Source organism: Rhinopithecus roxellana, chromosome 8, assembly GCF_007565055.1.
Source record: "Rhinopithecus roxellana isolate Shanxi Qingling chromosome 8, ASM756505v1, whole genome shotgun sequence".
Taxonomy (NCBI): domain Eukaryota; kingdom Metazoa; phylum Chordata; class Mammalia; order Primates; family Cercopithecidae; genus Rhinopithecus; species Rhinopithecus roxellana.
This window is the reverse complement of record NC_044556.1, coordinates 21478631-21500187: the sequence shown is the minus strand read 5'-3', so window position 1 is coordinate 21500187 and position 21557 is coordinate 21478631. Positions and strand designations below refer to the sequence as shown.

The 21557-nt window shown below is 39.3% G+C and overlaps 1 protein-coding gene across 1 annotated transcript in view; it reads right to left on the bottom strand.

Annotated features, from left to right (window-relative positions):
- CCDC18 (coiled-coil domain containing 18) overlaps window positions 1-21557 on the bottom strand; it is a 109062-nt gene that overhangs the window by 8349 nt on the left and 79156 nt on the right. The window contains exons 24-27 of the mRNA XM_030936760.1: window positions 18327-18470; window positions 16435-16638; window positions 14201-14338; window positions 8136-8336 (exon numbers count right to left, since the gene is read on the bottom strand). Coding sequence (XP_030792620.1) covers window positions 8136-8336; window positions 14201-14338; window positions 16435-16638; window positions 18327-18470 — 687 coding nt within the window. The remainder of the gene's footprint in view (window positions 1-8135; window positions 8337-14200; window positions 14339-16434; window positions 16639-18326; window positions 18471-21557) is intronic.

Here is a 21557-nt window from a genome sequence, read left to right as displayed (position 1 = left end):
TACGTGTGCATGTGTCTTTATAGCAGCACGATTTATAATCCTTTGGGTATATACCTAGTAATGGGATTGCTGGGTCAAATGGTATTTCTAGTTCTAGATCTTTGAGGAATTGCCACACTATCTTCCACAATGGTCAAACTAGTTTACACTCCCACCAACAGGGTAAAAGTGTTCCTATTTCTCCACATCCTCTCCATCACCTGTTGTTTCCTGACTTTTTAATGATCACCATTCTAACTGGTGTGAGATGGTATCTCATTGTGGTTTTGATTTGCATTTCTCTGATGGCCAGTGATGATAAGCATTTTTTCAGGTGTCTGTTGGCTGCATAATGTTTTCTTTTGAGAGGTGTCTGTTCATACCCTTCACCCACTTTTTGATGGGGTTGATTTTTTCTTGTAAATTTGTTTAAGTTCTTTGTAGATTCTGGATATTAGCCCTTTGTCAGATGGGTAGATTGCAAAAATTTTCTCCCACTCTGTAGGTTGCCTGTTCACTCTGATGGTAGTTTCTTTTGCTGTGCAGAAGCTCTTTAGTTTAATTAGATCTGAGTTGTCTATTTTGGCTTTTGTTGCCATTGCTTTTGGTGTTTTAGTCATGAAGTCCTTGCCTGTGCCTATGTCCTGAATGGTATTGCCTAGGTTTTCTTCTAGGGATTTTATGGTTTTGGGTCTAACATTTAAGTCTTTAATCCATCTTGAATTAATTTTTGTATAAGGTGTAAGGAAGGGATGCAGTTTCAGCTTTCTACATATAGCTAGCCAGTTTCCCCACCACCATTTATTAAATAGAAAATCCTTTTCCCATTTCTTGTTTTTGTCAGGTTTGTCAAAGATCAGATGGTTGTAGATGTGTGGTGTTATTTCTGAGGCCTCTGTTCCGTTCCATTGGTCTATATCTCTGTTTTGGTACCAGTATCATGCTGTTTTGGTTACTGTAGTCTTGTAGCATAGTTTTAAGTCAGGTAGCATGATGCCTCCAGCTTTGTTCTTTTGGCTTAGGATTGTCTTGGCTATGTGGGCTCTTTTTTGGTTCCATATGAACTTTAAAGTAGTTTTTTACAATTCTGTGAAGAACGCCATTGGTAGCTTGATGGAGATGGCATTGAATCTATAAATTACCTTGGGCAGTATGGCCATTTTCATGATATTGAATCTTCCTATCCATGAGCATGGAATGTCCTTACATTTGTTTGTGTCCTCTTCTATTTCACTGAGCAGTGGTTTGTAGTTCTCCTTGGAGATCCTTCACATCCCTTGTAAGTTGGATTCCTAGGTATTTTATTCTCTTTGAAGCAATGGTGAATGGGAGTTCACTCATGATTTGGCTCTCTGTTGGTCTGTTATTGGTGAATAGGAATGCTTGTGATTTTTGTACATTGGTTTTGTATCCTGAGACTTTGCTGAAGTTATCAGCTTAAGGAGATTTGGGACTGAGATGATGGGGTTTTCTAAATATACAATCATGTCATCTGCAAACAGGGACAATTTGACTTCCTCTTTTCCTAATGGAATACTTTATTTCTTTCTCCTGCCTGATTCCCCTGGCCAGAACTTCCAACACTATGTTGAATAGGAGTGGTGAGAGAGGACTTCCCTGTCTTGTGCCAGTTTTCAAAAGGAATGCTTCAGTTTTTGCCCATTCAGTATGATATTGGCTGTAGGCTTGTCATAAATAGCTTTTATTATTTTGAGATACATTTCATCGATACCTAGTTTGACAGTTTTTAGCATGAAGGGCTGTTGAATTTTGTTGAGGGCCTTTTCTGCATCTATTGAGATAATCATGTGGTTTTTGTCTTTGGTTCCGTTTATGTGATGGATTACGTTTATCGATTTGCATATGTTGAACCAACCATGCATCCCAGGGATAAAGCCAACTTGATTGTGGTGGATAAGCTTTTTGATGTGTTGCTGGATTCAGTTTGCCAGTTATTTTATTGAGGATTTTTGCATCGATGTTCATCAGGGATATTGGTCTAAAATTCTCTTTTTTTGTTGTGTCTCTGCCAGGCTTTGGTATCAGGATGATGCTGGCCTCATAAAATGAGTTAGGGAGGATTCCCTCTTTTTCTATTGATTGGAATAGTTTCAGAAGGAATGGTACCAACTCCTCTTTGTACCTCTGGTAGAATTCAACTGTGAATTCGTCTGGTCCTGGACTTTTTTTGGTTGGTAGGCTAATAATTATTTTCTCAATTTCAGAGCCTGTTGTTGGTCTATTCAGGGATTCAACTTCTTCCTGGTTTAGTCTTGGGAGGGTGTATGTGTCCAGGAATTTATCCATTTCTTCTAGGTTTTCTAGTTTATTTGCATAGAGGTGTTTATAGTATTCTCTGATGGTAGTTTGTATTTCTGTGGGATTGGTGGTGATACCCCTTTATCATTTTTTTATTGTGTCTATTTGATTCTTCTCTCTTTTCTTCTTTCTTAGTCTTGCTAGCAGTCTATCAATTTTGTTGATCTTTTCAAAAAACCAGCTCCTAGATTCACTGATTTTTTTTGAAGAGTTTTTTGTATCTCTTTCTCCTTTAGTTCTGCTCTGATCTTACTTATTTCTTACCTCCTGCTAGCTTTTGAATTTGTTTGCTCTTGCTTCTCTATTTCTTTTCATTGTGATGTTACGGTGTCAATTTTAGATCTTTCCTGATTTCTCTTGTGGGCATTTAGTGCTATAAATTTCCCTCTACACACTGCTTTAAATGTGTCCCAGAGATTCTGATATGTTGTGTCTTTGTTCTGATTGGTTTCAAAGAACATCTTTATTTCTGCCTTCATTTCATTATGTACCCAGTAGTCATTCAAGAGGTCGTGCAGTTGCCATGTAGTTGTGTGGTTTTGAGTGAGTTTCTTAATCCTGAGTTCTAATTTGATTGCACTGTGGTCTGAGGGACAGTTTGTTGTGATTTCTGTTCTTTTACATTTGCTGAGGAGTGCTTTATTTCCAACTATGTGGTCAATTTTGGAGTAAGTGCAATGTGGTGCTAAGAAGAATGTATATTCTGTTGATTTGGGGTGGAGAGTTCTGTAGATGTCTATTAGGTCCACTTGGTGCAGAGCTGAGTTCAAGTCTTGGATATCCTTTTTAACCTTCTGTCTCATTGATCTAATATTGACAGTGGGGTGTTAAAGTCTCCCGTTATTATTGTGTGGGAGTCTAAGTCTCTTTGTAGGTCTCTAAGGACTTGCCTTATGAATCTGGGTGGTCCTGTATTGGGTGCATATATATTTAGGATAGTTAGCTCTTCTTGTTGAATTGATCCCTTCACCATTATGTAATGGCCTTGTGTCTTTTGATCTTTGTTGGTTTAAAGTCTGTTTTATGAGACTAGGATTGCAACCCCCGCTTTTTTTGTTTGTTTTGTTTTCCATTTGCTTGGCAGATCTTCCTCCATCCCTTTATTTTGAGCCTATGTGTGTCTCTGCACATGAGATGGGTCTCCTGAATATAGCACATTGACGGGTCTGGTCTTTATCTAATTTGCCACTCTGTGTCTTTTAATTGGGGCATTTAGCCCATTTCCATTTAAGGTTAATATTGTTATGTGTGAATCCAATCCTGTCTTTATGATGTTAGCTGGTTATTTTGCTCGTTAGTTGATGCAGTTTCTTCCTAGCATCGATGTTCTTTACAATTTGGCATGTGTTTGCAGTGGCTGATACCAGTTGTTCCTTTCCATGTTTAGTGCTTCCTTCAGGAGCTCTTGTAAGGCAGGCCTGGTGGTGACAAAATCTCTCAGCAGTTGCTTGTCTGTAAAGGATTTTATTTCTCTTTCACTTATGAAGCTTAGTTTGGCTGGATATGAAATTCTGGGTTGAAAATTCTTTTCTTTAAGAATGTTGAATATTGGCCCCCACTCTATTCTGGCTTGTAGAGTTTCTGCCGAGAGATCTGCTGTTAGTCTGATGGGTTTCCCTTTATGGGTAACTGGATCTTTCTCTCTGGTGGCCCTTAACATTTTTTTCTTCATTTCAACCTTGGTGACTCTGACAATTATGTGTCTTGGGGTTGCTCTTCTCGAGGAGTATCTTTGTGGCATTCTCTGTATTTCCTGAATTTGAATGTTGGCCTGCCTTGCTACCTTGGGGAAGTTCTCCTGGATAATATCCTGAAGAGTGTTTTCCAACTTGGTTCCATTCTCTCCGCCACTTTCAGGTACACCAATCAAACGTAGATTTGGTCTTTTCACATAATCACATATTTCTTGGAGGCTTTTGTTCATTTCTTTTTACTCTTTTTTCTCTAAACTTCTCACTTTATTTCATTCATTTGATCTTCAATCGCTGATACTCTTTCTTCCACTTGATCGAATTGGCTACTGAAGCTTATGCATGTGTCACGTGGTTCTTGTGCCATGGTTTTTAGCTCCATCATGTCATTTAAGGTCTTCTCTACACTGTTTATTCTAGTTAGCCATTGGTCTAATCTTTTTTCAAGGTTTTTAGCTTCCTTGCAATGGATTCAAATATCCTCCTTTAGCTTGGAGAAGTTTGTTATTACCAACCTTCTGAAGCCCGCTTCCGTCAACTCATCAAAGTCATTCTCCGTCCAGCTTTATTCCATTGCTGGCAATGAGCTACAATCCTTTAGAGAAGAAGAGGCACTCTGGTTTTTAGAATTTTCAGCTTTTCTGCTCTGGTTTCTCCCCATCTTTGTGGTTTTATCTAACTTTAGTCTTTGATGATGGTGACCTACAGATGGGGTTTCAGTGTGGATGTCCTTTTTGTTGATGTTGAGGCTATTCCTGTTTGTTAGTTTTCCTTCTAACAGACCCCTCAGCTGCAGGTCTGTTAGAGTTTGCTGGAGGTCCACTCCAGACCCTGTTTGCCTGCGTATCACCAGCGGAGGTTGCAGAACAGCAAATATTGCCGCCTGATCCTTCCTCTGGAAGCTTCATCTCAGAGGGGCACCCAGCTGTATGAGGTGTCAGTCAGCCCCTACTGGCAGGTGTTTCCCAGTTAGGCTACACGGGGTTCAGGGACCCACTTGAGGAGGCAGTCTGTCCTTTCTCATAGCTCAAACTCCATGCTGGGAGAACCACGGCTCTCTTTAGAGCTGTCAGACAGGGACGTTTAAGTCTGCAGAAGTTTCTGCTGCCTTTTGCTCAGCTATGCCCTGCCCCCAGAAGTGGAGTCTAGATAGGCAGGCAGGCCTCATTGAGCTGCGGTGGGCTCCACCCAGTTCCAGGTTCCCAGTCACTTTGTTTACCTACTCAAACCTCAGCAATGGCGGATGCCCCTTCCCCAGCCCAGGCTGCCACCTCGTAGTTCAATCTCAGACTGATGTGCTAGCAGTGAGCAAGGCTCTGTGGGTGTGGGACCTGCTGAGCCAGGCATGGAATATAATCTCCTGATGTGCCATTTGCTAAGACCATTGGAAAAGTGCAGTATTAGGACAAGAGTGTCCCAATTTCTCAGGTACAGTCTGTCATGGCTTCACTTGGCTAGGAAAGGGAAATCCTCCGACCCCCTTGTACTTCCTGGGTGAGGTGATGTCCCGCCCTGCTTCGGCTCACCCTCCGTGGGTTGCACCCACTGTCCAACCAGTCCCAGTGAGACGAACCAGGTACCTCAGTTGGAAATGCAGAAATCACCCGTCTTCAGCGTCAGTCACACTGGGAGCTACAGACCGGAGCTGTTCCTATTTGGCCATCTTGGAACCCATACCCAATTTATATGATTTTTAAGTGGCTAGAGTGCCAATTTTTTGTTGTAAATCTTACATTCACATTGTTAAAATCACAATTAACAAAAAACAGTTATAGAGTTGTTACAGAATAGGACTGTACACAGCTGCAGTCTTTTTTCTTTTTCCTCCTCTGCATTATCTAGCCATAATTGAGATATGTAGTATCTCATATAAGTAGGATTTTATTTAACCTACAGTTTTAACACATAACTTTTACAATTAAATATACTACACTGAATACATTAAATTAATTCAACTTTTTCTTAAGATTCAAAGGTCACTGTTGTGAATGTAATTGTAGTGAGCCATAATATAATGATGCCTTCATGGCTCTCAAAAAATGGTTTTTGCCCTTGTTCTAATTACCCTCAAATATAAGGTTGCTAGTTAGGATACCAGAGAAAGTGAACTAGAAAGACTAGTTGCCTTAAACACTGATCTTTCTTTTCTTCTCCCTCACTTCTGATTTTGTTCCCTGTCATTTACTGATGTTGTCAATGGAATTGCTTTCTATTATTTTTAGTTACAGTTATGCTTGCTTCTCCCCTTCTATTAGACTGTCTTTTTTATTTCTTTGTTTTATCCTCAATTTCTCTTCAGTTTAGACTTTACAGCAGGCTGAGGTTGACTTTGAGAGCTACTGTGAGCCAACAGAGAAATTCTATTTTCTGACTGGTATATTGACTAATCACAGTACATATTCTAAGATCTCTATATCTATGATTCATTTAAGAATTGTCAGTCAGTTGTGGTAGCTCATGCCTGCAATGCCAGCACTTTGGGAGGCCAATTTGGGATGACTGCTTGAGCCCAGAAGTTTGAGAAAAGCCTGGGCAACATAAGGAGTCTCTGTCTGTACAAAAAAAAGTCAAACATTAGCTGGGCGTGGTGGCATATTCCTGTCGTCTAAGCTACTCGGGAGCTGAGGTGGGAAAATTGCTTTGAGGCCAGTAGATCGAGGCTGCAGTGAGCTGTGATTGTGGCACTGCACTCCAGCCTGGGCAATGGAGCAAGACTCTGCCTGAAAAAAAAAAAATATTGCTACATAGCCACTATTTTGGTAACTGCCTAAACAGTTAAAATCATCTGAATTACTAACACATGCAATCTAATTGTATTTATCTCATCAGTAATATTTAGTAATGAGCAGCAGGGATAATACTGTGACAAGCAATACAGCACAGAATCTAATTTTTTAGGGTCAATTTTCTATAATGAAGCTCATAATTCTGTATAAATGTATATTACAGAACATGAAATATTAATAAAAGCATTAATAGAGTGTTCAACCTCAATATGTTTTTATGTGTTAGATTATGTCTATTCAGCTTTCCTCTAGTACTGTTAATATCAACTCTGTTATAAATGGAATTTAAGTATTCAGCTTAGTAACTAGAAATATTTCTAAGGTATTATTTGGCTGAGGTTTTTTCCTTTTCAATAACTTTCATTTTGCTATAAAATCATTTATTGCTTCATAATTATCAGTATGTTCTTTTTTAAGGCCTTCACTAAGAACTTTACCCTACATATTGGCAGGTTTGAACCAATGTTAAGTTTTTAATCTCTATGCATCAATACTGATATTAATTTCAAATTCTGGGAGAAACTGCCATGATTAATGAAGATGAATACAAAGCAAAAGCTATTTAAAAAAAATTTTTGTTTTTTGCAGAGACAGGGTCTTGCTATGTTGTCCAGGCTGGACTTGAACTCCTAGACTCAAGTCATCCTCCTGCCTTGACCAAAGAACAGGGATTCCTTTTTAAATTATGTCTATATTCAAATCTAGATAAAAACCTCTGAATACATTCTTGGATTGTCTACTTTATTTTTTTCTTTTTTTGAGAAGGAGTCTCACTCTGTCACCCAGGCTGGAGTGCAGTTGTGCGATCTCGGCTTACTGCAACCTCTGCCTCCCAGGCTAAAGCGATTCTCCTGCCTCAGTTTCCCATGTAGCTGTGATTACAGGTGCTGGCCACCACGTCCTGCTAATTTTTGTATTTTTTAGTAGAGACAGGGTGGTTTCACCATGTTGGCCAGGCTGGTCTTGAACTGCTGACCTCAAGTGATCTGCCCACCTTGGCCTCCTGAAGTACTGGGAATGTAAGAGTAAGCCACCACGCCTGGCCTACTTTATGATTTTAAAAGAACTTTGCTGATTTTGAAAAATGCTTCTGCTTTTTTGTTTTAGGTACATCAAGTATAAAACCCTCTAAACATTATGATTAGATGAATTTATATTTGAACATTTATAAATTACATCTTCTATGGTAATAAGATGTACATCTTAATAATTTCCTAAATTCACAATCTTCTAAATAAAATGCTTTTTATTCAAACAGGCCAATATTTGGTCATATAGTCCTTTATAAACTACAAGAACAGGTAAATAAGACATTTACGTTTTCATACATATGCTTTATTACTTTTATATGTTTACTTACTTTAGTAAGTAATGCTTCATTTGCAGCTTCAATTACTTCATTCCTATCTTGGACTTGTTGATGCAAATTGCTTACAGTATCCTGAGCTTCTTCTAATTCCAGTTTTGCCTTCTCTAATTGTTCATTTAGTTGCTGAACAGAAGTCTTTTGAGAGTCAGCAGAAATCTTCCACTTTGCATGGTTCTCTTGATGTGAAATCATCTATATAGCCCCAGAATGGAAAAGAAAAAAAATAAACAAAAAAATAGAATGAAACTGGATTCAACAACAGTCTAATACTTTCTACTTTTATTTACTTTTTCTTTAAAAATAGCAAATTCTGTTTATAGTTACAAATATCTGATTTTTCAAAAATACTAGAGGAAAAAGGGAGAAAAGGAATCTATAATCTTCAATTTACTCAAGAACTTAATGAACCAAATGCAATGGACTCTATTTGGGTACTGATTTGAACAAATAAATTATAAAGACATTTTTGAGACAAGTGGGGAAATCTGAACAATGATTGGATACTTGATGATATTAAGGAGTCACTGTCAATTTTTAGGTGTGATAATGGTATTGTGGTTCTGTTCCAAAAAATAGCCCTTATCTTTTAGAGCTATGTTATGGTTTGGCTCCGTATCCCGACCCACGCTTCATCTTGAATTGTAATTCCTGTATGTCGAAGGAGCAACCTGGTGGGAGGTGACTGGATCATGGGGATAGTTTCACCCATGCTGTTCTCATGATACTGAGTTCTTATGAGATCTGATCGTTTAAAAGTGTGACACATCCCCTCTTGCTCTCTCTCTCCCACCACCATGTAAGACATGACTTGCTTCCCCTTCTGCCATAATTATAAAAACTAAGTTTCCTGAGGCCTCCCCAGCCCTGTGGATCTGTGAGTCAATTAAACCTCTTTTCTTTATAAATTACCCTGAAACTGTCAGCGTTCTCCAAACCCCAGAATGGTAGATCCAGTGACAGCCCTTGCACTTGCACCTGGAAAAGCTTCAGGTACTCATGCCAGGCCTGAGACTGTGTAATTTATAAGGAAAAGAGGTTTAATTGACTCAGTTTTTATAGCAGGGTGAAAATGGACTAATAACAGAAAACTGGTATCAGAATAGTGGGGTACTACTATAAAGATAACCTGAAAATGTGGAAGTCACTTTGGAACTGGGTAATGGGCAGAGGTTAGAACAGTTTGGAGGAATCAGAAGACAGGGAGATGTGAGAACGTGTGGAACTTCCCAGAGACTTGTCGAATGGTTTTGACCAAAATGCTGATAGTGATATGGACAATGAAGTGTAAGCTAAAGTGGTGTCACATGGAGATGAGAAACTTATTGGAAACTAGAGTATCTTGCTATGTTTTAGCAAAGAGACCAGTGGCATTTTGCCCCCACCCTAGAGATCTGTGGAACTTTGAAGTTGAGAGAGATGATTTAGGGTCTCTGAGAGAAGAAATTTTTAAGGATTCAAGAGGTGATCTGGCTTTTGTGAAAGTGTAGTCATATGCATTCACAAAGAGATGATCTGAAATCAGAACTTATGTTTAAAAGGGAAGCAGAGCATAAAAGTTTAAAAAAATTTGCAGCTTGGCCATGTGGTAGAAAAGAAAAACCCATTTTATGGGGAGAAATTCAAGCTGGCTACAGAAATGTTCTTAAGTAATGAGGAGCTAAATATTAATTGCCAAGACAATGAGGAAAATGTCTCCAGGCCATTTCAGAGATCTTCAAGGAAGCCCCTCCCATCACAGGCCTGGATATTTAGGAGGAAAAAATGGTTTTATGGGCCAGGCCCAGAGCCCCACTGCTCTGTGCAGCCTCAAGATGGGGTGACCTGCCATCACAGTTGATTCAGCTCCACCCATGGCTAAAAGGGGTCAAGGTACAGCTCAGACCGTTGCTTCAGAGGGTGCAAGCCCCACACCTTGGCAGCTTCCATGTGGTGTTAAGCCTGCAGGTGCACAGAAGACAAGAATTGAGCTTTGGGAGCCTCTGCTTAGATTTCAGAGGATGTGTGGAAATGCCTGGAAGTCCAAGCAGAAGTCTGCTGCAGAGGTGAAGCCCTCATGGAGAACCTCTACTAAGGCAGTCCAGAGGAGAAATGTGGGGTTGGAGCCCCCATACAGGTCCCCACTGGGGCACTGGGTAGTGGAGTTGTAAGAAGACAGCCACCATTCTCCAGACCCCAGAATGGTAGAATCACCAACAGCTTGCATCGTGCACCTGGAAAAGCCCCAGGCACTCAACGCCAACCCGTGAAAACAGCCACAGGGGCTGTACCCTACAGAGCCACAGGGGTGGAGCTGCCCAAAACTTTGGGAGTCCACCTCTTGCATCAGCATACCTTGGATGTGAAGAATGGAGTCAAAGGAGATTATTTTGGAGCTTTAACATTTAATGACTGCCCCACTGGGTTTCAGATTTGCATGGGCCCTGCAGCCTCTTTGTTTTGGCCGATTTTTCCCATTTGGAAGGGGAACATTTACCCAATGACTGTATCCCCCTTGTATCTTGGAAGTAACTAACTTGTTTTTTATTTTATAGGCTCATAGATGGAAGCAACTTGGCTTGTCTCAGATGAGACTTTGGACTTGGACTTTTGGGTTAATGCTGGAATTAGTTAAGACTTTGGGGTTCTGTTGGGAAGGCATGATTGTGTTTTGAAATATGAGGACATGAGATCTGGCAGGGCCCAGAGTTGGAATGATATGGCTTGGCTCTGTGTCCCCACCGAAATCTCATCTTGAATTGTAATCCCCATGTGTGGAGGAAGGTACCTGATGGGAGCTTACTGGATCATGGGAGCAGTTCCCCCAAGCTGTTCTCAGTAAGTTCATTCTCATGAGATTTGATGGTTTAAAAGTGTGGCATTTCCACACACTCTCTCTCTCCTGCTGTCATGTAAGACATGCCTTGCTTTCCCTTAACCTTCTGCCGTGATTTTAAGTTTCCTGAGGTGTCCCCAGCCATGTGAAACTGGGAGTTAATTAAACCTTTTTCTTTATAAATTACCCAATCTCAGGTATTTCTTTATAGCAGTGTGAAAATGGACTAATACAAAATACTTACTGAATAGTAATAGAATAGTATAAATGTATACATCCTCTTATATTTATTTTTGAACAGATGAAATAATTGTGTCTACATAATTATTTATGGATGAAATAATTATGTCTTAAATTTGCTTCAAATAATATGTGAATATGGGGGATGGCTTGGGAATGGATTTAACATTTATGTTAAACTCCATTCAAGGGAGTTTGGTAACATTTTTGTGGGTGGTTGGTGGGGTTTGTGGGGACCATGTCTTGCTTAGATTGGTGGGGCTTGTGGGGACCATGTCTTGCTTAAATACATTTAGAATCATATCTCTTTGAAAGCATTGTGCTTTCAAAGGTTAAAGGTATGTTGACACACTTCCAAGAATGCTTAGGACTGTCTAGGTTTTATGCCTGGTACCCGCATGTAATTACTATAGCATTCCTTTTCATTCTCAAAAGTATTCTCTTTTAGATAAAGAAAATGGTCAATGTTCAATTTATGGATGAAATAAATTGGCTATGCATTGATAATTATTAACATTCAAAAATAAATATGAGAATGTATATTATTTATACTATCTATTTTTAAATGTATTTAAAATTTTCACAATTATAGGTTAAAACAATCTCATTCTCCTCCAAAAAGTCAGGAGTTTTGCGTTTATTATTAAGGGATTTTCTGACAATTTGGAAACCTATATATTAAAAAATACTGTTGATCTAGAACTAGAAATACCATTTGACCCAGCAATCCCATTACTGGGTATATACCCAAAGGATTATAAATCATTCTACTATAAAGACACAGGCACACGTATGTTTATTGTGGCACTATTCACAATAACAAAGACTTGGAACCAACCCAAATGTCCATCAATAATAGACTGGATAAAGAAAATGTGGCACATATACACCATGGAATACTATGCAGACATAAAAAAAGATGAGTTCATGTCCTTTGCAGGGACATGGATGAAGCTGGAAACCATCATTCTCAGCAAACTATCACAAGAACAGAAAACCAAACACCGCGTGTTCTCACTCGTAAGTGGGAGTTAAACAATGAGAACACATGGACATAGGGAGGGGAACATCACACACCAGGGCCTGTCACGGGGTGGGGGGCTAGGGGAGGGATGACATTAAAAGAAATACCTAATGTAGGTGACAGGTTGATGGGTGCAGCAAACCACCATGGCATGTGTATACCTATGTAACAAAACTGCATGTTCTGCACATGTACCCCAGAACTTAAAGTATAAAAAAAAAAAAAGAAAGAAAAAATACTTTTAAAGTATAATAAAAACTGTTAAAAATTATTGATCCTCTTTTCTAGCTCTCTATTACTTTAATACCATATCCTCTTATTTTTATATTCAAACAACATATATATTTTAAAAGTAAATTTTTGTCAACTTCCAAACAGGTAAAAATATATACTTCAATATTATATACAAAATATTAGTATCAAATATTAAATAGCAGTATCAAATATTAAAATGCAGTGGCATGTGCTTATTATTTTTTTTTTTTTGAGATGGAGTTTCACTCTTGTCACTCAGGCTTGATTGCAATGGCACGATCTCGGCTCCTTGCAACCTCTACCTCCTGGGTTCAAGCAATTCTCCTGCCTTAACCTCCTGAGTAGCTGGGATTACAGGCATGCACCACCACGCCCAGCTAATTTTTGTATTTTTAGTAGAGATGGGGTATCGCCATGTTGGTCAGGCTGGTCTCAAACTCCTGACCTCAAGTGATCTACCTGTCTTGGCCTCCCAAAGTGCTGGGATTACAGGTGTGAGCCAGTGCGCCCAGTCGGCATGTGCTTTTACTCCCAGCTACTTAGAGGCTGAGGAGGGAGGGTTATCTGAGCTCCGGAATTTGAGGCCAGTCTGAGCAACATAGACCCCATCTCTTTTTAAAAAAGATAGCAATACTGAACTAATTTTACAATTTATTTTATGTTCTATATATTTATAATTTCAGGTGGCTTATAAAACTAAAAGAAAAAATTGGATAATTATACTTAAAAACAGAACAGAGGCCATATAATGAAAGTACAATGAGTAGTTAAGGGCAAACACTTGAGAGCGCCTAATTATTACTGATGGTTACTAAGTTGAGATGTTAATAACAATTATATAATTATGCTGAGTCCAGCAGCATTCATTCACATTTGTCTCTAAAGATCAAAGGTTGCAAATTCTTAGCCTTAGGATTAGATTCAGCTTGTAAATATGTTTTGTTTGGCAGGCACAATGCTTTCAAAGACATATAATTCCAAATGTATTTAAGCAAGACATGGTCCCCAGAAGCCCTACCAATCACCCACAAAAATGTCACCAAACTCCCCTGAATGGAGTTTAACATAAATGTATTTGCAACCCTTGCCATATTAGAAAAATGCTTTATTAGCGCTAAACATAATTTATTTAAATCATATTCAAAGATTTTGGGTAATATCTTCAAATGTAATTTTAAAAAAGATGAAAAATGCTATACTAGTTAATAATACTGCCCATTTCTATGAAGGCTCAAGACATGTTGACAGATAAAAAGGCTCCAGTATTACCTCTCTAGCTAAGTTACTATAAGAAAAAATGTTGAAAATTGCAAAGCATTATAGATTCACATCACATGAAACTATTTATATCAGTTATTAAATATCTCCAGCTAATCTTTTACAAATGCTATTTTATAATTTATATATTAATTCATTTAATATTCACCACAGTTCTATGAAGTACTGTTATTATATCCATTTTAGACAGAGGTTAAGTAACTTACCCAGGGTAATACAGGTGGCTCCGTGGTGAGCCAGGGTTTAGAACCAGGTTGCCTGGCTCAAGAATTCAAGCTCTTAACCCCACAGTGTATTAAAGTGAAAGCTATATGTGTAGGCTACCAGAAATGAAGACCACAATGTATTATTCAATAATGAACACTTAAGAGCTGGACTCATACTTTTGTCCAGATAGGTCAACCTACTTTAGTGGGCACTACCAAAACAAATTAAATTTTTCTTTACCTCCATATGATAAGCTTCTTTGAGAGATTCTACTTCTGCTGACAATTTCTTGATTTCTGCTTGCATTCTTGCTTCTAAATGAGCTTCACGTACTTTAGAAGCCCCCAATTCTTCAGCTAAATGGTTTCCATGAGCATCCTTAAAAATGACATATTGAGTAAAAGCTATAAAACTTATTTGGTTATTATAGCTAAACTAATCCAGTGCGTTACTGGAAGTAGTTTAATTTTTTATATTATATAAACAGAGACACGAAGTTAACTTACTAAACAGTATGCTTTAAAATCTAGACATTTCAGAGACTATTAATGGGAGAGTATTAATATAATTGTTTGCTGTCATCACAAATTAGATGTTCACTAACTAATGCTTTCTATAAAATGAACTACTAATAATAACCACTGGACACTGGACTCTGGCAGATAACTGTCTACTGCTAGGTATGCTTGTATATTTTTGCTCACTATATATATTGTCTGTTTATCAAGAGTCAGTTGTGTTTTTTCCAAACTTATTTATGCTAATTTAGCTAACTGTGCTTGTAATTTTAATTTTGTAATTTTATTATAGATTATGAACATGATGAAATAAGCAAAGTTTTTATTCAAAAACTAAGTTATATGTTTTGAACCAGCTCAATGAGTAAGTCATGAACATTTTGCTATCCAATTAGAAGCACTCAAAATTGTTATAAAATATTGTAGGAGGTCCCATAGAAATATAACATGTTATAGTCTGATTCACTTACAAATGTCTTTTAATTAATTCTTCCTCCACTTTAAAGAAAGCAACATTGGAAACTATAGATAATGGAATATAGTGTGATGAAAGACCAGGTAGGATTCTAGTTATGTGAGAAAGACTAGGTAGAATTCTAATCAAATAACTCATACAAAAAGAACCAAGGTTTGGCCCTACATCAAAGGAGAAACATATCAATATATATTTAGTTTTGGGTTAAAATATAATATTTAAAACACTGTCAATTAAAAAATTCCTCACTTTAATTCACTTTTTAAAGTGAGCTTAGCTTATCAATTAAAAACCAATTGTACTATACTTTGACACTATTGATAAAGGCAGAAATGAGATAAAAGTAGATAGCTTTCCTTTCCAAGAACCCCAAATGTGTAATATCTCTCTAATAAACATTCTCTATGTATGCTTTACTGGTCTAACCATCCAGAAATGTGAATAACAACATAGGTAGGTTTAACCAAAATTAAAGGTAAAAATATTTTAATTCAATTCCTATGTTCGTAACCACAATGGAAAGCAGAAATTTTTTTTGCAACATCAATAAACACGTTTTTCTTAAAGTCTAAATAATTAACCCAAGTATACCAATCTAAATATTTTTAAGCCAAGTAGTTAACTTCCTACCAAATACTGGGAAAATAAAATTTATATTAGTACTCTTGCTTTTTAAAAGCACTTTACCTCCAAGTTACTTTACCAACCAAGGGTTTTGAAATACAGGTTTCCTAAAAGTTACAAATTTACATAGTTACAAATTTGGATAGTTTTCATTTTTTTTTTGAGACAGAGTCTCACTCTGTTGCCCAGGCTGGGGTGCAGTGGCACGACCTCAGCTCACTGCAACTTCTGCCTCCTGGGTTCAAGCGATACCCCGCCTCAGCCTCCCAAGTAGCTAGGACTACACGTGCCCACCACCAAGCCTGGCTAATTTTTTTTGTATTTTTGGTAGAGACGGTGTTTTACCATATTGGCCAGGCTGGTCTTAAACTTCTGACCTTGTGATCCGCCCGCCTCGGCCTCCCAAAGTACTGGGATTACAGGCCTGAGCCACCTTGCCCAGCCAATAGTTTTCATTTTTAAGAGTCACGACAAATGTAAAAATTTTTACTCAAAAAAGATTAGCTTTATTTTTTCTTCAAGTAAGAGCCTGAACTCACTTAAAAGTCTAGAAGTGCTTTATAACTCAATTTATTGAGAACTAGTTTGGCCAAAACGCAGTTCTGAAGGACTTCCCAGTTATATTACAAAGTTATCTATATATAACACAGTTCATCATTTTCTAAAATTGTGGTAAAATATACACAAAATTGACCATTTTAACCATTTTTAAGTGTATAATTCAGTGGGATTAAGTACATTCACACTGTTGTGCGATACAGTTCATTTTTGCAAGAACTATATTCTACAGTTCAAAAAAGTGAATGCTAAAATTTGTAAGATTTCAGAAACATAAGATTATTTAAAATAGGAATTACTTTCTCTTTAGAGAGTTGCTTTAGATCCTCCAGTTCACTAGAGAGCCTTTCTATTTCTCTCTGTGCTTGGACTTGTTGACGACGAGCCTCCGCCAATTCTGTATGAGAGTTCTGCACCTGCTCCCGGGTTAGCCTCAATTCTTGCCCCAAATCTATGGCCTCCTTGTACTGAGTGGCAATGTACTGTTCCTGCTCTTTCATAACCTGAAAAACATAAGGTATTTGTAGGTTTCAGAATGAAATATACAGATAACCTATTTCTTATTCTGATTTTGCTTAATAAGTAAATGTCCCCCTTCCAACTAAATCCTTTAACATACAATGAGTATGTTAAAATTTAACATACAATGAGTATCACCCACTGTGAAACTGATAGTCAAGAAAAAAAACTATAAGAAAATGACAAAAATACCATAATTGGGACTCTTCTTGATATATATTACATGACTGTAACATATACAAGCCATATAATCTTTTACCATTTTGAAAGTAACACTCATAACAGAAAACATAAAGAGAAAAGAGAAGTTAACATTTGATTATCTATGTCAAAGAGAATATATTGGTATAGATAATTAAAATCCACCATTTAATCCACACAGCTGGGTTAAGGTCTTATTCTCTGTGAAAGTAAAACTTGTCACTGGGGCTGCTACTCCCACTGAAATGGTTTTATATTATTCAATTAAATTTCAAATAAAGTATTTCTCCCCCTCCCCGCCTCCTTCTTCTTCTTCCTCTTCTTCCTCTTCCTCCTCTTCTTCCTTTTCTTCTTCGTTTGGTAAAGGCTCCTGCTCTGTTGCCCATATTGGAGGGCAGCGGTGTGATCATAAATCACTGCAGCCTTGACCTCCCAGGCTCAAGCAATCCTCCCACTCAGCCTCCAAAGTAGCTGGGACCACAGGCATGCATCACCACACCTAGCTAGTTTTTAAAGGTTTTTGTAGAGACAGGGGTCCCACTGCTATGATGCCCAGGCTGGTCTTGAATTTCTGGGCTCAAATGATCCTGCCAACTTGGCCTCCCAAAGTGCTGGCATTACAGGTGTGAGTCACCGTGCCTGACCCTAAATTCACTTTTTAAAAAGGCAAGTGGAGGATTGAATTCACCAGTCAACACACATGCATAGTGATGATATGAAGTCATCAAACTTCATCTGGCAACTCAGTGCACTTGGTCTCAATAATGTGCAATTATTTATTTATCCATTCTTTCGATGGAGTTCCCAATACACAAAACACTGTATCTTATTAATAGCTGACTCTTAGGCCGGGCACGGTGGCTCACGCCTGTAATCCCGGCACTTTGGGAGGCCGAGGTGGACGGATCACAAGGTCAGGAGTTTGAAACCAGCCTGGCCAGTATGGTGAAACCTTGTCTCTACTAAAAATAAAAAAATTAGCCAGGCGTGGTGGCAGGCGCCTGTAATCCCAGCTACTTGGGAAGCTGAGGCAGGAGAATCACTTGAACCCGGAAAGCGGAGGTTGCAGTGAGCCAAGACTGTGCCACTGCACTCCAGCTTGGGTGATAGAGAGAGACTCCGTCTCAAAAAAAAAAAAAAAAAAAAAGTTGACTCCTCAATTCTGTTACACAGCTTCTCAATAAATATTTGTCAACCAAATAAGCATATGTTGTAGATTTACTATATGAAAGATACCATGCAAAGGCCTGTATACAGAGATAAATGAGACATTGTCTTTGCCTATACCTAGACCATCAGAAAAATATTTTAAAAGGTCAAAGAAACTAACAGGTTTCTGGCACAAATAACTAGCCTAAAAACAGTTATGGCACAGTTTTTGTATATTAAAACCAACCAGTTTAAAACATAAAGATTCATTTCACTCAAAAGAGACTATCACTTGTTTCTTAGGTGGAAATAATTTGCTTACACTCTCCATTTCTTTCATCCTTTGTGTTGTTCTTTCGATTTCTTTTTTCAGTTGACTTATCTCCTGTTCATTTTGTAGCATTATAAACTCTTTTTCTCGAAGCTGTTCTTTAGCATTTTGTAACTTGTCATTCAAACTTTCTATCTGAATTTTAAACAGATAAGCAGTATCAATAAAACTAATGAAATATAATTTAATCAATGCTGTGTTCCAAGTAAGTCAAGGTTTAAACACTTATATCTAAAAGCAAAATATAAACAGGTATTCTTCTTAAGGCAATCATATCTTGGAAATAAGCACAAGAATTCTTGTTCTTGGACGTTACCAGAAAGGCAGAATAAAGGGTAACTCACATTCCCCCACAACAACAGGAATCCTGCACCCTCTCAGACTTCACCACTATAAAATGTATCTATGTAACCAAAAACTACTTGTACCCCAAAAGCGATTGAAATTTAAAAAACTAAAAATAAATAGAAGTTGTATTCTACCATTATATTAGAGAAGCCTTTTTTGTTTTTGTTTTAGCTTATAGAAGTTTGTAAATTACAAAATGAAAATTGTGTCTTCACCCCAGTCTCTCAACAATATCTAGAGGTAAATAAACACTGTTAATTTAAAATAAAACAAAAAAAGAATCCTGCACCTATCCACAGTCAAGTCTCTTTGCAGGAGCCTCAGGATTCAGGTAGGGGTTTGTGAAATCCTGGTAGAGATGAAGATGTGGGAGAGTTATTTTGAGAGCACAGACAGAAACCCAGTTGGCTGTTATGTCAAGCTTGCTTCTGGGTTCAAGCCTGGAAATAGCCCACATCCCCGAGGGACTTGGCTACAGCTCCATTTGGCCTTGAGCCTACAAGCACAACTATCTGCAAAGGGGTCCATAAGGAATCATGCATACTAGTGCCTTAGTGGAAAGGCTTTCTCCCTGCTGACATCAGTCTCAGCAGTGAACCAGAAAGTTGCCTGGTGACTCCGCTCCAACTCCCCTCAGTTGCAGTCCCAGCTCAGAGCTGCTCACACACAGACCCACAGGGAGACCTGTCCTTATCCTGCAGCCTAGGAGTCTAAGCCTCCTTGAAAGTCTTGCCAACCTCTGTCCCACAGCAGATCCCAAGGGGACCCAGTCTCAGCTCTAACTCTCCTGCTGCAATCAGGGAACTATCCCATCTGTGCAGGGACTTGCTGGGAGACACATGCCCCTCTGCAATAATGAGACAGGCTCTCCTGCCTCTGTCCCACAGCAGATGCTAAAGGGGTTAAATTTCAGCTCCAGTACCTCCTACTGCAGACAGGGAACTATTCCATCTGAGCTGAGACCTGCTGGCCCTGTTTGGGCCAACAATATAGGTTCTCCAGCCTTCATCCCACAGCAGATGCTGAGGGGGCCCAGTCTCAACTCTAGCTCCTCACACTGTCATTGGGGAAATATCCTTTGAAGGAGCTTGCTGGGCTACGTGTGCCCCTCTAAGCTGAGACTGGGCTCTCCAGCCTCCATTCCACAACCTATCCCAAGAGGGCCAGTCTCCACTCCAGCCCCTCTCATTGCAACTAGAGACTTATCCCACCTGTCAAAAGATTTGCTGGGAAACATGCCCTTCTGGGCCACCAGGACAGCCTTCTGGACCTGGGTCCCTGGCAAGCATTCCCACAGCCTTAGTATGCAACTTGAACCTTTCCCAGGTCCATGTGGGCTGGAAAACCATGTCAACCTTGGAGCCCTCATAAGACCTGCAGCAAGCCTGGATGTAGATCATTCTCTAGTGTTCAACAGTTGTAGTGATCACAGCCTCAGGGAACACAAAAGCCAGTTTGCTTAAATTCCTGGAAGGGCCTCCCAAAAAGGACAAGCACAAACTAAGCCAGACTGCAAAGACTAAAATAAATACCTACTCCCTAAATATGCAGATGTCATTGCATATCTACAAGCATGAAGAACATTCAAAGAAATACAACCTTACCAAATAAACAAAATCAGGCACCAGAGAGTAACCCTGAAGTGACGGAGATGAGTGATCTCTCAAAGAACTGAAAATAGCTATTTTAAGGAAGTTCAACAAACTCTAAGAAGACGCAGAGAATCAACTGAGAAATTTATGAGAAAAATTTAACAGAGAATAAAATAATTTTTAAAAAATCAAACAAAAATTTTGGAGCTGAAAAATACAATAAATGAGGTGAAAAACGAAATAAAGAGCATCAACAGCAGAATGGGTCAAAGAGAACCAGTGAGCTTGAAGATGGACTATTTGAAAGTATATAGGGGCAAAGCAAGACGGCTGAATAGGAACAGCTCCAGTCTCCAGCTCCCAGGGCCAGCGACACAGAAGACGAGTGATTTCTGCATTTTCAACTGAGGTACTGGGTTCATCTCACTAGGGAGTGCTGGACAATCGGTGCTGGTCAGCTGCTGCAGCCCGACTAGCGAGAGCTGAAGCAGGGAGAGGCATCGCCTTACCTGGGAAGTGCAAGGGGGAAGGAAATCTCTTTTCCTAGCCAGGGGAACTGAGACACACAACACCTGGAAAATTGGGTAACTCCCACCCCAATACTGTGCTTTACCAAGGGTCTTAGCAAATGGCACACCAGGAGATTATATCCCACACCTGGCTGGGAGGGTCCCATGCCCACGGAGCCTCCCTCATTGCTAGCACAGCAGTCTGCGATCTAATGGCAAAGGCAGCAGCGAGGCTGGGGGAGGGATGCCCACCATTGCTGAGGCTTAAGTAGGTAAACAAAGCCACTGGGAAGCTCGAACTAGGTGGAGCCCACAGCAGCTCAAGGAGGCCTGCCTGTCTCTGTAGACTCCATCTCTGGGGACAGGGCACAGCTAAACAAACAAACAAAAAAGCAGCAAAAACCTCTGCAGATGCAAACGACCCTGTCTGACAGCTTTGAAGAGAGCAGTGGACTCCCAACATGGAGGCTGAGATCTGAGAACGCACAGACTGCCTGCTCAAGTGGGTCCCTGACCCCTGAGTAGCCTAACTGGGAGACATCCCCAACTAGGGGCAGACCGACACCCCACACCTCACATGGCAGGGTACACTCCTGAGACGAAACTTTCAAAGCAAGAATCAGACAGGTACACTCACTGTTCAGCAATATTTTATCTTCTGCAGCCTCTGCTGCTGATACCCAGGCAAACAGGGTCTGGAGTGGACCTCAAGCAATCTCCAACAGACCTACAGCTGAGGGTCCTGACTGTTAGAAGGGAAACTAACAAACAGG